Genomic DNA, 12,375 nt, shown 5'->3' with positions numbered 1-12,375 from the left:
TATTAGAGATTAGGGTTTGACCTTCATCATCTAAGATCTGTTGAGAAATACCGAAGTAACGTTAACCAATCGGAGCCCACAGAAGTATCACGTGCTTCACTGCATGCCCGACACTGGAGTGAAGGCTGAGTGGACTTGCTATATAAATTTCTTTACGAAGAGAGACAAGGACCACAAAAACAAAGCTATTTTACAACACCCCCATAGGGTGTTTACTTTTGACTTTCAATAAGGGATAATAAGATTACTGAACTGGCTGATATTCGAAGTTTTTTAATGTAATTGAAATTGATTACACCAAAAAAATAACAAACAAACAAAAAAACTCGCAGTGCAGAGCAGATATCCTACTTTTCAGTTCAACGCAACATCGGGAAAAAACGTCTACACTCAATACTGTTATTTTAATAATTTTATAATACAACGCAGGCTGTCATTTGTACAGAGTCGTTGATACACCTCATAAACTACAACAGATCTTGAAACAGCCGTGCACGTGAACAGTGCGCGCGCCCTGTGCTGCTCAAGTCCACGTTTGAGGATGACGTCAGGAGTCCCAGCGGTAAGAAAACGCAAGGACTTCACAAACAGACAGTAGGGTACCAATATGAAGACCTGGGGGCTCACTCGGTCCTGGAGAACTGTTTTTGTCAGTTTGGTCATTTGCAGCATTTGTTCTGTGAATGGTGAGTAACATCTTAGATTCTAAGACTTTTTTACCGGTGACCCTTCTAAAAAAGTATTGAGTGTCACTGCTTCATGAAAATAGTTCGAGCTCTTGACTTGTTTATTTTGACAAAAGTATGTACATCTTTTTATGTGTTATATATATATATATATATATATATATATATATATATATATATATATATATATATATATATATATATATATATATATATATATATATTGTCTAGACCATCTTTTACAAAAGGCTTTTGTATTGTTAAATGTATATACTGGTAGTACTTTTTTTTTAACACTTATGTAGTATGATTTCTCTTTATTTGTCTTGTTTATTGTGTCTTATTTATTCTATCCAAATAATTATATTATCCTGTTGGAATGCAGATGGATTTAATATAGGGTGGATCTCAAAAAGTGTTAACCGTCCGAACGAGATGTCCGGTCCATTGTGAGGACAGAACAAATGAAATCCACTGCAGGGAGGTAGAAAGAGATTTGCACTGGATCGTAGTATAATTCACAGTTACAAAAGTCTGGAAAGTAAATCTGTTGTATAGGAAATTGCCTTTCATTTATTGCTCAAGCATAGTCAAAGAACCCCATCTTAACCTCTACAGTCTAATCTTAATGAGCTCAGAGGGTAAACATGGCACAAATCTCCCGGCTTTTCAGGAAGCACGTTGTGTAACGTTTCACTCATCTTAGAAACGTGTGCCTAAGAACATTTTATGTCCATACATTTCTGTCATGTTGGTCAGCCAGAATGAAGCGCAATGAATGCTGATGCTTCCCAAACAAAGCATGAGCAGCATTTAATTATATGGATGGTTTGTGTTATTATTTGCCATTCATCTGATTGCTTTGGATATTTTTTTTTTTTTTTTGCTGCACTCATACACATACTGATAACACAATATAAGCTCTTTTTCATGTTCTCTTATCTGGAAATATAATAGAACCTTTCCTACCCTTGAAAAGTATACATCTGCTTTTGAAAGTTAACCATGTGCATTGGCTATGCTGCTCACATCTCTTATCTTTTGTACTCTCCTGATCCTGTTGAGAAGTGTGAAAAGCGTTTTTTTCCCCCTTTTTACTCCTTTGTATCTCTCAAAGCTTAATATGCAGGACCACTCCATCTGTTGCCGAATTATAAAATAAGATCTAATTCCAGTCTAATCTTTGTAATTCCATTCATTCCTGCTTATGTGTGTCTCTATAGGAGATTACTGCAAGGTGAACCTGTGTCATAATGGAGGGACGTGTGTGACTGGCATTGGAGAAGATCCCTTCATCTGCATCTGTGCCGAAGGATTTGCTGGAGATACGTGCAATGCCACTGAGAAGGGTCAGAAATGTTGTTTGTCTGAATTTTCCTGGTTTAATGCTCATTTGAATTTCAGATTAGGTTTATATGGATCACCCTGTTGTTCCCCGTGGAAAGCCTTACTGCTCAGAGGTTGCACTTTCATAGCTTACTTAATGAGGTTCTCAGTTGTTTCATTTGATTATCAACTTTGTCTCCAGCATAGACATTGGGAAAATGCTTTAAGTTTGGGATTTGTGTTCTGATTTTCGATTGTAGATTTTGGTGTTTTGGCAACACAGTTTTAAACCTTGTTAAGATTTTTTTTTTCTGAAACAAGTAGACACATCATATGGCTCCTTTCTTTAGATTAAAAATATGAGATGTGGGAATCTCATTGCTGTCTTGGAAGAACAATTCAAATCCTCAAATAGGCTTCCAGAATCAAATCACTGAGGGTGCTTCTGAAAATAGTGAGGGTGTTCTAGCCTTAATGTGCATATATTATGATAGCACTATGTCACTCAGTGCATCTAAATCCTGTATTTATATGTGGATGTCACTCCTTGAATTTTGCAGTGTGTATGTGGCCATTAGTCCTTTCGGCAGCATGAAAAACAAAACTTTAATTCAAATTCTAAATGGATTATATATAATCTAGAAAGTGTGCAAACTGTGCTCCCTTTATAATCACTAAAACGCTGACACTCCTCTTAGTGCACTGTGATCTCACAAAGAGTTCCATTGTAATTTATGAAACTCTCTCCACGTTAACACTTTGTTATAATGAGATGATTCGTGAGAGTGCATAACACAGCAGTGAACAAAAACTTTTTTTTTTTGTCATTTTGAGCAGGATTCTACTTAATATAAACAGATATTTCTGTGATTAGCTATATTACTCAGCACTGCAAAAAAATAAAAATAATAAAATACCCGTAAATGGAAACCTTTTAAGCAAAGTTTTGCCAATATGAGGGTGATCTTTCTTTTGTTTGATTCTGCTTAGCACTTTCTAGCACCTACTGTATGGAAGTGATCTTGATCTGGAGGTCTTTTCTTTTTCTATCCTATGTTTTTGTCAATTTTTGATACTTGCATCAAAACGTTTAACTGTTTTTCATTGTAGGTCCTTGTAATCCAAACCCATGTAAAAACGATGGCACATGTGAGGTGATCTCTAACGCCAGAAGAGGAGATGTTTTTAACGAGTATGTGTGCAAATGCCAACCTGGGTTTGAAGGTGCACACTGCCATATCAGTAAGTTTTGTACCACTTATTTCAGATTTACAAGACATCTGTTGCGCTAATTAAAACAATGTGACGATCACTCCATTGGACCAGCCAAAGGGTTTAGAGGGATAATAGTATAAAAAAGAAAACTTCAGTTTGAACAAAATTGAACAAGTTCTTTGTCCCATTTTATTAAAACCAACAACTTACAAAATGATTGAGACTCATTTGTGCCCAATTATGAAATACGTGGAGTCCCTATGATGCATTTGGTGGTTAATTCATGTTAAAACCTTTCTCCTTTATGACAAATCTTCTTGTGACTGCAGGCCCACAGAGGAGAGACCAGATTTTAGTTATTGTGTGCTGTTTAATTTTTTCCACATTGTTTCATTGATGTCATGCTTACAAATATACTGGATATGCAGTGGCACTGATGTAAACACCAGACACACCCAGGATGTTGAGCAGTCAGCGGTGGTTAAAGAGAGCTGTAACCATAGTGAGTTTTAAATAGCCTTTGTTAAAAATTTCCAGTCCACACAAGTTCCTTTCCATGTATGATTTAACTCTCTTCTGCCTGAGGTCCTCGACAGTGGACACATCTGTTAAAGCCATTTTAACCGTTCAGATTATTTCAAAGGATCCATACTCGAAGAGATTCTGACATGCGTTAAAACCGGCCATGGCAACATCATGTGGAAATGTTCAAAAATAGCAGAGGCATCAACAGTAAATGTGTGAAGTAGTGATACTTCATAATATTTCTGTTGTTAATATTTGAATGGAAGTACAATACAATTAAATGTAGTTAGCACAGAGTTAAATGATGCTTAACCCACTATAAGTTTATAAATAAGGTATTTGCATGACGACTTGTTACTTGTGTTGTCATTGTAGTTTACAGTATTGCCATAGAAATGTATAATTCATAGTCCGAGAATGAAGACAGCTCTGAGTAGAATGTCCGGGGTGTCATCTAGTAATTATGGTAATTGCGATATGGCATTGTGGTTTTTATTTATGACAAATTCAAAACGGCTGATGAAAGTGGTGATTCAACACACACCCCTGAACTTTTCTAATTCTAAATTGCAGACAGTGGGCCAATGCATAAAACATAATTTTGTCAAACTAAAAAGGACATTGGGAAATATGTATTATTCTTGTTTTGAATTAAAAACAAACATTAAAAAAAAAAAATTACTTTGGTATTTAATAATTCATGCATCAAAGGGATGGAAGATAGTGATTTTACAAATATTAGAATAGCACTGGCACTGAAAGGCCCTCAAATGCAGCCAGGAACATTCCAGACAGACAGCCTCAGTACAATTAGTCAAGACTTAATCAAGCCAAAGAGGTTTTATGCTTAAGAAGAACAGGACAGACCAGCTTTTGGAGATTAAGGAGGTCCTAAAACATTTCCATCTAATGTCCTGGCCAAACTTAAACGTTAAAGGTTGAAAAGCTATTGACACAAACTAAATCTCATTTGTTATTGAACAGGTTTGTTTGAATTAATTTTTTTTTATTAAATCCCTGTTCTTGAGACTCTTAGTATTTGAGTCAGAATATGCAAAAATGTCATAACTCACAATAAAAAAGTTGAGTTCTCAGGACACCTTCTTCAGCAGCACATCTGACCTAGATTGATTCAATCTATGTGTATGCAGACATTGAGCCGAATAATGTTTTTCATGTTTTTCAATCCGCTTAACAGTTTAGGAGCAAAACTGGGCATGAGTATTGTGTTTTCTTTTCTACTACGGTTGAACAAAAAAATAAGAAACACAGTGTTATGTTTCTGCATGTATCAGCTAGGCTGTTACTTTTGTAATAATTTTCCAAAACCAAACAAGGTAAAAAGCAGCCCACTGAATAAAATATACCAAGTTCAAATGTTTTTATTTATTTATTTTTTTTATAAAGAAGCATCCTGATTACCAATGCTACATTTGTTGACATTATACACATGTCCTTATAGTTGCTCTGCCTCTACTGCCACAACTCCCAAAATAAACTTTTTCGCAGTGACGCAGTTAGTGACAATTCTTTTCGGCCAATCCCTGAGCAGCAGAGTTTCACTTCATGTTTTGGTAACGCTACAGTTCACTTGGAACCTCAACCGAGGTGGTACTAAAAAAAGTACCCGGTACTGTACCCATTGGAAAACTTCCCAAAAGTGAACTGTACCGAGCTGTACCGCGCTGTACCATGCAGTGGTAAAGCGCCATTTGTTTCTTCAGTAGAACACAAAATTAGATATTTAACTCAAATCATTGCAGTCTGTTAGTCGTATAATGCAAGTGGATGGTTATCACGACTTAAACATACAATAAAACAAAAACAAAAAAACACAAACAAAACCAAATTAAACCCTGCGGCTCGTGGTGATGCATTGATGTCTAAAGACACAAAACGATCGGTCTGCGCAAGAAACTGAAAAATATTTATATTGTTACTTTAACTTTAATGCACTAAAATGGCAGAAATGTCTGAACTGTACTGCGCATCCTCGATACAGCCGGCATCTTCTTCTTCTTGCTTTACAGCGGATCGCAGACTTATAAGTGCATTACCATCATCAATCTATCAAATGGACCACTGACACTCTATCTACTATCTCAATTGAGAGTGACAGTGGTTCATTTGAGAGATAGGTGGCGGTATAAGTCTGCGATTCGCCATAAAACATAAACAATATAAATACTCTTTAGTCTCTTGCACAGACAGATTGTTTTGTGTCTTTACACGTCAATTTATCGTCACGAGCTGCAGGGTTTAATTTGGTTTTATTTATGTTTTGTTGTTGTTGTTGTTGTTGTTGTTGTTTGTTTTAGCCATGATTCCCATCCACCTGCATAATATGACTGACAGACTGCAACGGTTTGAGTTAAATATCTCAGTTTGTGTTCGACTGAAGAAACAAAGTCACCTACATCTTGGATGCCCTGGGGGCAAGCAGATAAACATCTAATTTTCATTTTTGGGTGAACTATCCCTTTAAGAAAATTGTAAAAACAAACATCCTGTAAAGTGTTTAGTTTCAGTAGACGTGCTGTAGTCGCAGTTTGCAACAGTTTACTGGCAATGCAGACCACCCCATCCCACCTTGTGCTCCACACAGAACTCTCTGTCCCCTTTGAGGAAAATTAGAGATCCTGCAGCCACCTGTGTGAGCACACAGACTGAGCATTGTGCCACCCCACACCTCAGTTGCCACACTTATAATTATACATACTTCAGCTGCAGTTACATGACAGTTCCCTTCCTCTGCAGAGAAGCATCCCATTACAACATTTCCAAATTACTGTATACTTACTGTATTATTTTTGGTGTTCTTACACAGATGTGAATGACTGTGCAAACCAGCCTTGTAAGAATGGAGGCCTGTGTCGTGATCTGGATGGGGACTACACCTGCCACTGCCCTTCTCCATATGTTGGGAAGCAATGCCAACTACGTGAGTTTTTATATACAGCCAATGATTTCCTGGTGGCAGTGTTTAATTTAAGTTTTGAATGCCATAAGGTTGACCCTCAGTTCTGAGTGTTTTGATCCAAATCCAGAGTCAGAGGTACGGCTGCTTAACCCTCTCAAGGCAGGCGTTGCAGATTTGCAACAGTAAAGTAACTAAAAACCTTATTACTCCAGATACATATTTAATGTTTCTGGAGTACTGAAAACTTTACTAAAGGTTACTAAAGTTACTAAGTTACTAAAACTTAATTTGAGCCTTAGAGGGATAATGACTATAATAAACCAAGTAGCAGTAAGCCGGACAACTACAAGACAATATAATGTAGACTAAATGCCCTATTAATTGGTGCTCACACTATATTATGGCGCAGGTTGTACATCTCTGTTGGGGATGGAGGAAGGTGGAATCATAGAGTCCCAGATCTCGGCTTCCTCTGTACACTCTGGCATTCTAGGGCTGCAGCACTGGGGACCGGAGCTCGCACGCCTCAACAATCAGGGCCTTGTCAATGCCTGGAGCTCTGCACCCCAAGACAAAAACCCCTGGATTGAGGTTTGCCAATAAGCCCATTTACCAAACTAATGTTTTTCTTGCATAAAATCTTAACTATAAGAGAATTGTGACAATTGGAACTTTTGATAATGGCAAAAGTGCACTGAACTGAAAGAGAAACTAATAGACTTGATGATGAAAATTTTATTTCAAAATTTACTTTTTTAATTTTATAAATATTTTATAAAGGATAATACAAAAAACATAAATATATAATTCTCTATAAAGGCTGCAGTGTTGCATCTATATTCACTAAATTTATATCAATTCAGGTGCCACATAATTTAAACGTAACATATATACAAGAGACTGTTGACTGCAAGTTTTTTTAAATGTTTAAAACATCCATGTTAATGATGTGGATGCTTTTTAAAGGCCATTGCTGGTGCACCATACCAGAAAAAATATTTAACAAAGATGTTTTTATTGTAATTTTATGATTTTATTCAAAGTAATCACTCCGTGTAATGCTATCCTGTATGCATCATGTGATTGCAAAGTAAATAAATGTTTTTAAGGCCCATTCCATCAAGAAAAATAACAGTAATGATAACTATTTCAATGGCTTTAGGTCCAGAGCCATACCAAAGAATGATAATTCTCTGTTTATTCTAAGCGTGTGCTACAGTTATGTCATCTGATGCTTTAAATGCTAAGCTCTTTAACACTGGCTTGGATTGGCTATCAATGTTCTGAAAGTTATTCCTATCATTCCTCTGTGCCGTTATTGTTATATTCATTGTGTGAACTTTCCTATTCTCATAGAAAATTCATGCAAAAGAGATACAAAATAGGACAAAGTGATTCAGTTTCTTTTTGTTTTAACGCTTCCTGTCCTTGATTTTCTCATCTTAGGTTAACATGCAGAAGAAGATGCGCCTCACTGGAATCATAACACAAGGAGCCAGCCGCATGGGGACAGCTGAGTTTGTTAAGGCTTTCAAGGTTGCATCCAGCTTTGATGGCAAATCATACACAGTGTACAGAGCAGATGGCCAGAGAAGAGACAAAGTAAGAAACATTACAAATCTTGTATTCTTTTTTAATTTTGGGGGGGATATTTCAGTCAAAATTTTACATTCTGTCACCCTCATGACGTTTGAACCCGCAAGTCCTTTGGCACAAAAATTAAGATATTTTTGATGAAATCCAAGAGCTTTCTGACCTTGCATAGACAGCAATACAACTAATACTTTCAAGGCCCAGAAAGGTAGTAAGGACATCATTAAAATAGTCTATGTGACATGTGATTAAACCTTAATTTTATGAAGCTACATTAATACATTTTGGTGGTACTCTCATCAACATGCGTTGAAGACTGACATGGAAGGGAAGAAATTGTTGAATAAAGTCATTATTTTGTTTTCTTTGCACAAAAACATTAGTCTTGTAGCTTCATAAAATTAAGGTTGAACGATTGATGTCAGATGGACTATTTTAATGATGTCCTTACTAACTTCCTGAGTCCTGAATGTGTCAGTTGCCTATGGAGGGACAGAAGATTCTCGGATTTCATCAAAATATCTAAATTTGTGTTCTGAAGATGAACAAAGATCTTACAGGTTTGGAACGACATGCGGGGGAGTAATTAATGACAAAATGTACATTTTTGAGTGAACCATACCTTTAAAATCTTTCTCATTTATCCTTATGACTCTCTTTTTTTCAGGTGTTTGTGGGAAATACAGATAATGATGGAGCTAAGACAAACATGTTTGACCCTCCCATTGTGGCCCAGTATATTCGCATCATTCCTGTTGTGTGCCGTAAAGCGTGTACTCTCCGGATGGAACTTGTTGGTTGTGAACTTAACGGTAATGTCAGTTGAATTAACTATAAATCATTATATTTATTTATTTATTTATTTTTACCCATTAGCCATTCAGCACTCTCATTTTCCCTAACATGACAGTGCACTCCAGCACAATTGGTTGCAGCGATCCGCTGGGCATGAAGTCCCGTCTCATCTCTGATGTGCAGCTTACAGCTTCTAGCAGCTTCTCCACATGGGGTATAGATGCCTTTACCTGGTATCCCTTCTATGCTCGACTGGACAAACAAGGCAAGACTAACGCTTGGGCGGCAGCAAACAACAACCGCTCAGAGTGGCTCCAGGTGAGGCTGAAAAGTGTCAAAAAATAGTCCTTGTAATCATAATAATTCAGTTATGCTATAAACCCATCATATAATGACATGCATAGATCTATCTAAAGACAATAACTCTTTAACTTCTGCAGTACTATTTTTTAGCTTTGATGTCAATTATGTTGGTAATTGTGGACTACATGTTTGTCTCTTATGTTTTATTGTGTTTTCTCATGTTACAGCTGGATTTGGAGAAACCTAAAAGAATCACAGGCATCATCACTCAGGGAGCAAAAGACTTTGGAGTTGTGCAGTTTGTTTCAGCCTTCAAGATTGCCTATAGTGATGACGGACAATCTTGGAGCATTGTGAAGGATCAAGTAACGAGAACAGATAAGGTAACAGCAATGACAACATCTTTATTTTAAATATACACTACTGTTCAAAAGCTTGGGGTCAGTAAGTAAGATTGTAAGAAAGATTGTTTTCATGTTTTTGAGTATCTAGTGCTTGCCAAGGCTAATCAAACATAGAAACAGTAAAAACTGTAAAAAATATTTGATGTAATTTTATTCCATTTTAAAATAACTTCTATATTTCATTATATTTTAAAATATGATTTATTCTCGGGATCGCAAAGCTGAATTTTTAGCAGTTTTCAGTGCCATGTGATGCTTAAAAAAATCATTTTAATATGCTTATTATCATCAATTTGAAAACCGCCTTCAAAACTTTGCTGCATAATATATATATATATATATATATATGTATATATATATATATATATATATATATATATATATATATATATATATATATGTATATATATGTATGTATATTATTATTATTATTATTATTATAATTATTATTGTTGTTTTTTTAGGTTTATGTTCTGAAAATATGGTTCAAAAGGACCGTATTTATTTTAAATATATATTTTTGTAACAGTGGGCAAGGATCAACTGAAAGTATCCTTGCTGAATAAAATTAATTTCTTTAAATAAAAAAAATTCCACTGGAAATGGCTTAATTCTTAGTGTTTGGTTTTGGGTGTAGGGTGCAATATTACATGGTTTTGTTTACTGGGTACAGTAAATCTCTCTGTATGAACTTTGTATGAAGCTCTACACATTGGAGTCTGGATGCTCGGAGGACATTAGAGAATTATCAAGCTACTAGCTCAGCTTTAGTTATTTGTATATAACAAAGGCCTCAAAGCACATAGGTCTAACATTCAGTTAGTCATTTCATCTGACTAATTGAAATGTTTTTTTTTGTTTTGTTTTTTCCTGCAGATTTTCCAAGGCAACATAGACAACAACACTCACAAAAAGAATTTGTTTGAGCCTCCGTTCTTTGCTCGATTTGTGCGGTTTCTGCCCTGGGAGTGGCATGAGCGGATAACTGTACGCATGGAGCTGCTGGGCTGTGATGATTAGCAGACTCTGCCTCTCTCTGCACTGGTTTCACCTGAAGTGTTTCTGCTGCTTGTAGGTGATGTTTCAGTATGCATTAGCCTCATCTGTAATGCTTTGTATTTTATTTGATCAATGTCACTATTTTGATGTAGTTTGAAAAGCTCAGTTGATCTCACCCAAAAGGATACTTTGAAGAATGCTGGTAACAGTTGTGAGTAGCCATTGACTTTCATAGTATTTGTTTCCATACTATGGAAGTCAATGGCTACCATCCACAGTTAGGTTACCAGCATTCGTCTAAATATCTTCTTTTGTGTTCAACGGCTGAAAGACACTAATATCACACTAAGTGTCAGAGAATATTACAAAATCTGAAGAACGGTTAACCTGTAAGGAAAAATTAGACTGATTCTAGTTTGTTACTAAATCTGAAAGTGTCATAACCACTGACCATTCTTGTATTTCAAATTGCATCTCCTAATCGACAACAAAATACACAAAATCTTTTTCTGTTATTCCTTGATTCAAACTGTATGCCTTCTAGCACATGTACAGCACTGATCTGTAATGGAAAAAGGTCAACTTTTCTTTTCTTTTTGGGGGTAAGATCACAAGAGCTGTCTACAGTATTTTATTTTTTAGAAATAATCTTGATATATGGGTCTGTCAGAAACTGTGCTGTAAATTAGAAATGAATTGAAAACTATTATCCTTCAGGATATTTCTCAGTTCTCGCTATAAAGGTTTCAAATAAGCACGGTAGAGCTGCTCAAATCAATTGACCTGTTTGCACTGCAGTTGCTCTACACTTTATTATATTTTATAACTCAATTGTATTTGTGTCAACCAAATTTGAATGGAATTGTACAATTGTGCAAATATTGAGTATTTTTATCTTTTGTAAAACACATTGTCTTTAACAACATTAATAAACATGTTAAATATTTGTGCTTTTCCTGACAAGAGGCATAAACTGAAGAAGACATTCACTATGTGCTTTGTCAGAAAATAAAATGTGTGCGAGACTACACGATTAGTCTCCTAATCTCATAAAACCCTGAAAGAACTGGCTTCAGTAAATGTTATGATGGAACGAGAGGCTCTTAGATCTGTAGCTTCACATTTTCTTCTTTAGGTCAAAAGCATTGGATATGCTGCCACATGAATACCATGTCACGGGGCTAGTAATAGATTTGTCTTTAAATATTACATAATATTATTGCAGAAGATATTTTAAGAAACAGTAGTCTAATTATGAAAAGATTTGAGATGCATTTAATATTTAGTCGATGCACGAGAAATAAATCATTTGTAAATTTGAATGTGTAGTGCTGTTTTTCAAAGATAAATGCTTTAATCTGCCATTTGTAGACGTCACAAATCTACCAGAGAAGATGTCATGCTTCAGATCCACCAGAAGATGGCAGAAGGCTTTAAGCTTCATGCTCTATAACAAGGTTCTCTAGGCGACATGGGAGAAACAGGTCAGGGCATCACAAACAGCCTCAAAGGGGTCCATTCAGTCACAGGGAAGGTTATTCCTTCCACTCCACCCGATTAGGCAAACATTATCATTTATTTAAAAATACATTTCTAGACTGGGTTTGGT

General features: G+C 35.9%; 1 protein-coding gene across 1 annotated transcript; it reads left to right on the top strand.

The window, feature by feature from the left end:
* The first annotated feature begins 28 nt into the window (after positions 1-28).
* mfge8a (milk fat globule EGF and factor V/VIII domain containing a) lies at positions 29-11,712 on the top strand. The gene is made up of 10 exons (XM_052561136.1): positions 29-686; positions 1,910-2,035; positions 3,123-3,254; positions 6,580-6,693; positions 7,082-7,263; positions 8,119-8,274; positions 8,933-9,077; positions 9,176-9,378; positions 9,591-9,746; positions 10,644-11,712. Exons 1-10 carry the CDS (start codon positions 608-610, stop codon positions 10,785-10,787), a joined length of 1,437 nt encoding a protein of 478 aa, XP_052417096.1. The 5' UTR covers positions 29-607; the 3' UTR covers positions 10,788-11,712.
* The last annotated feature ends 663 nt before the right edge of the window (positions 11,713-12,375 follow it).

The sequence above is a fragment of the Carassius gibelio genome, chromosome B7, assembly GCF_023724105.1.
Source record: "Carassius gibelio isolate Cgi1373 ecotype wild population from Czech Republic chromosome B7, carGib1.2-hapl.c, whole genome shotgun sequence".
NCBI lineage: Eukaryota > Metazoa > Chordata > Actinopteri > Cypriniformes > Cyprinidae > Carassius > Carassius gibelio.
This window is presented reverse-complemented; position numbering and strand designations above follow the sequence as displayed.

Bases quoted from the DNA above. Each gene is read 5' to 3' on its own strand.
- mfge8a (XM_052561136.1), top strand. From the start codon at position 608: ATGAAGACCTGGGGGCTCACTCGGTCCTGGAGAACTGTTTTTGTCAGT. The intron at 687-1,909 runs GTGAGTAACATC...GTGTCTCTATAG, and splicing joins CAGCATTTGTTCTGTGAATG to GAGATTACTGCAAGGTGAAC. The intron at 9,379-9,590 runs GTGAGGCTGAAA...CTCATGTTACAG, and splicing joins ACCGCTCAGAGTGGCTCCAG to CTGGATTTGGAGAAACCTAA.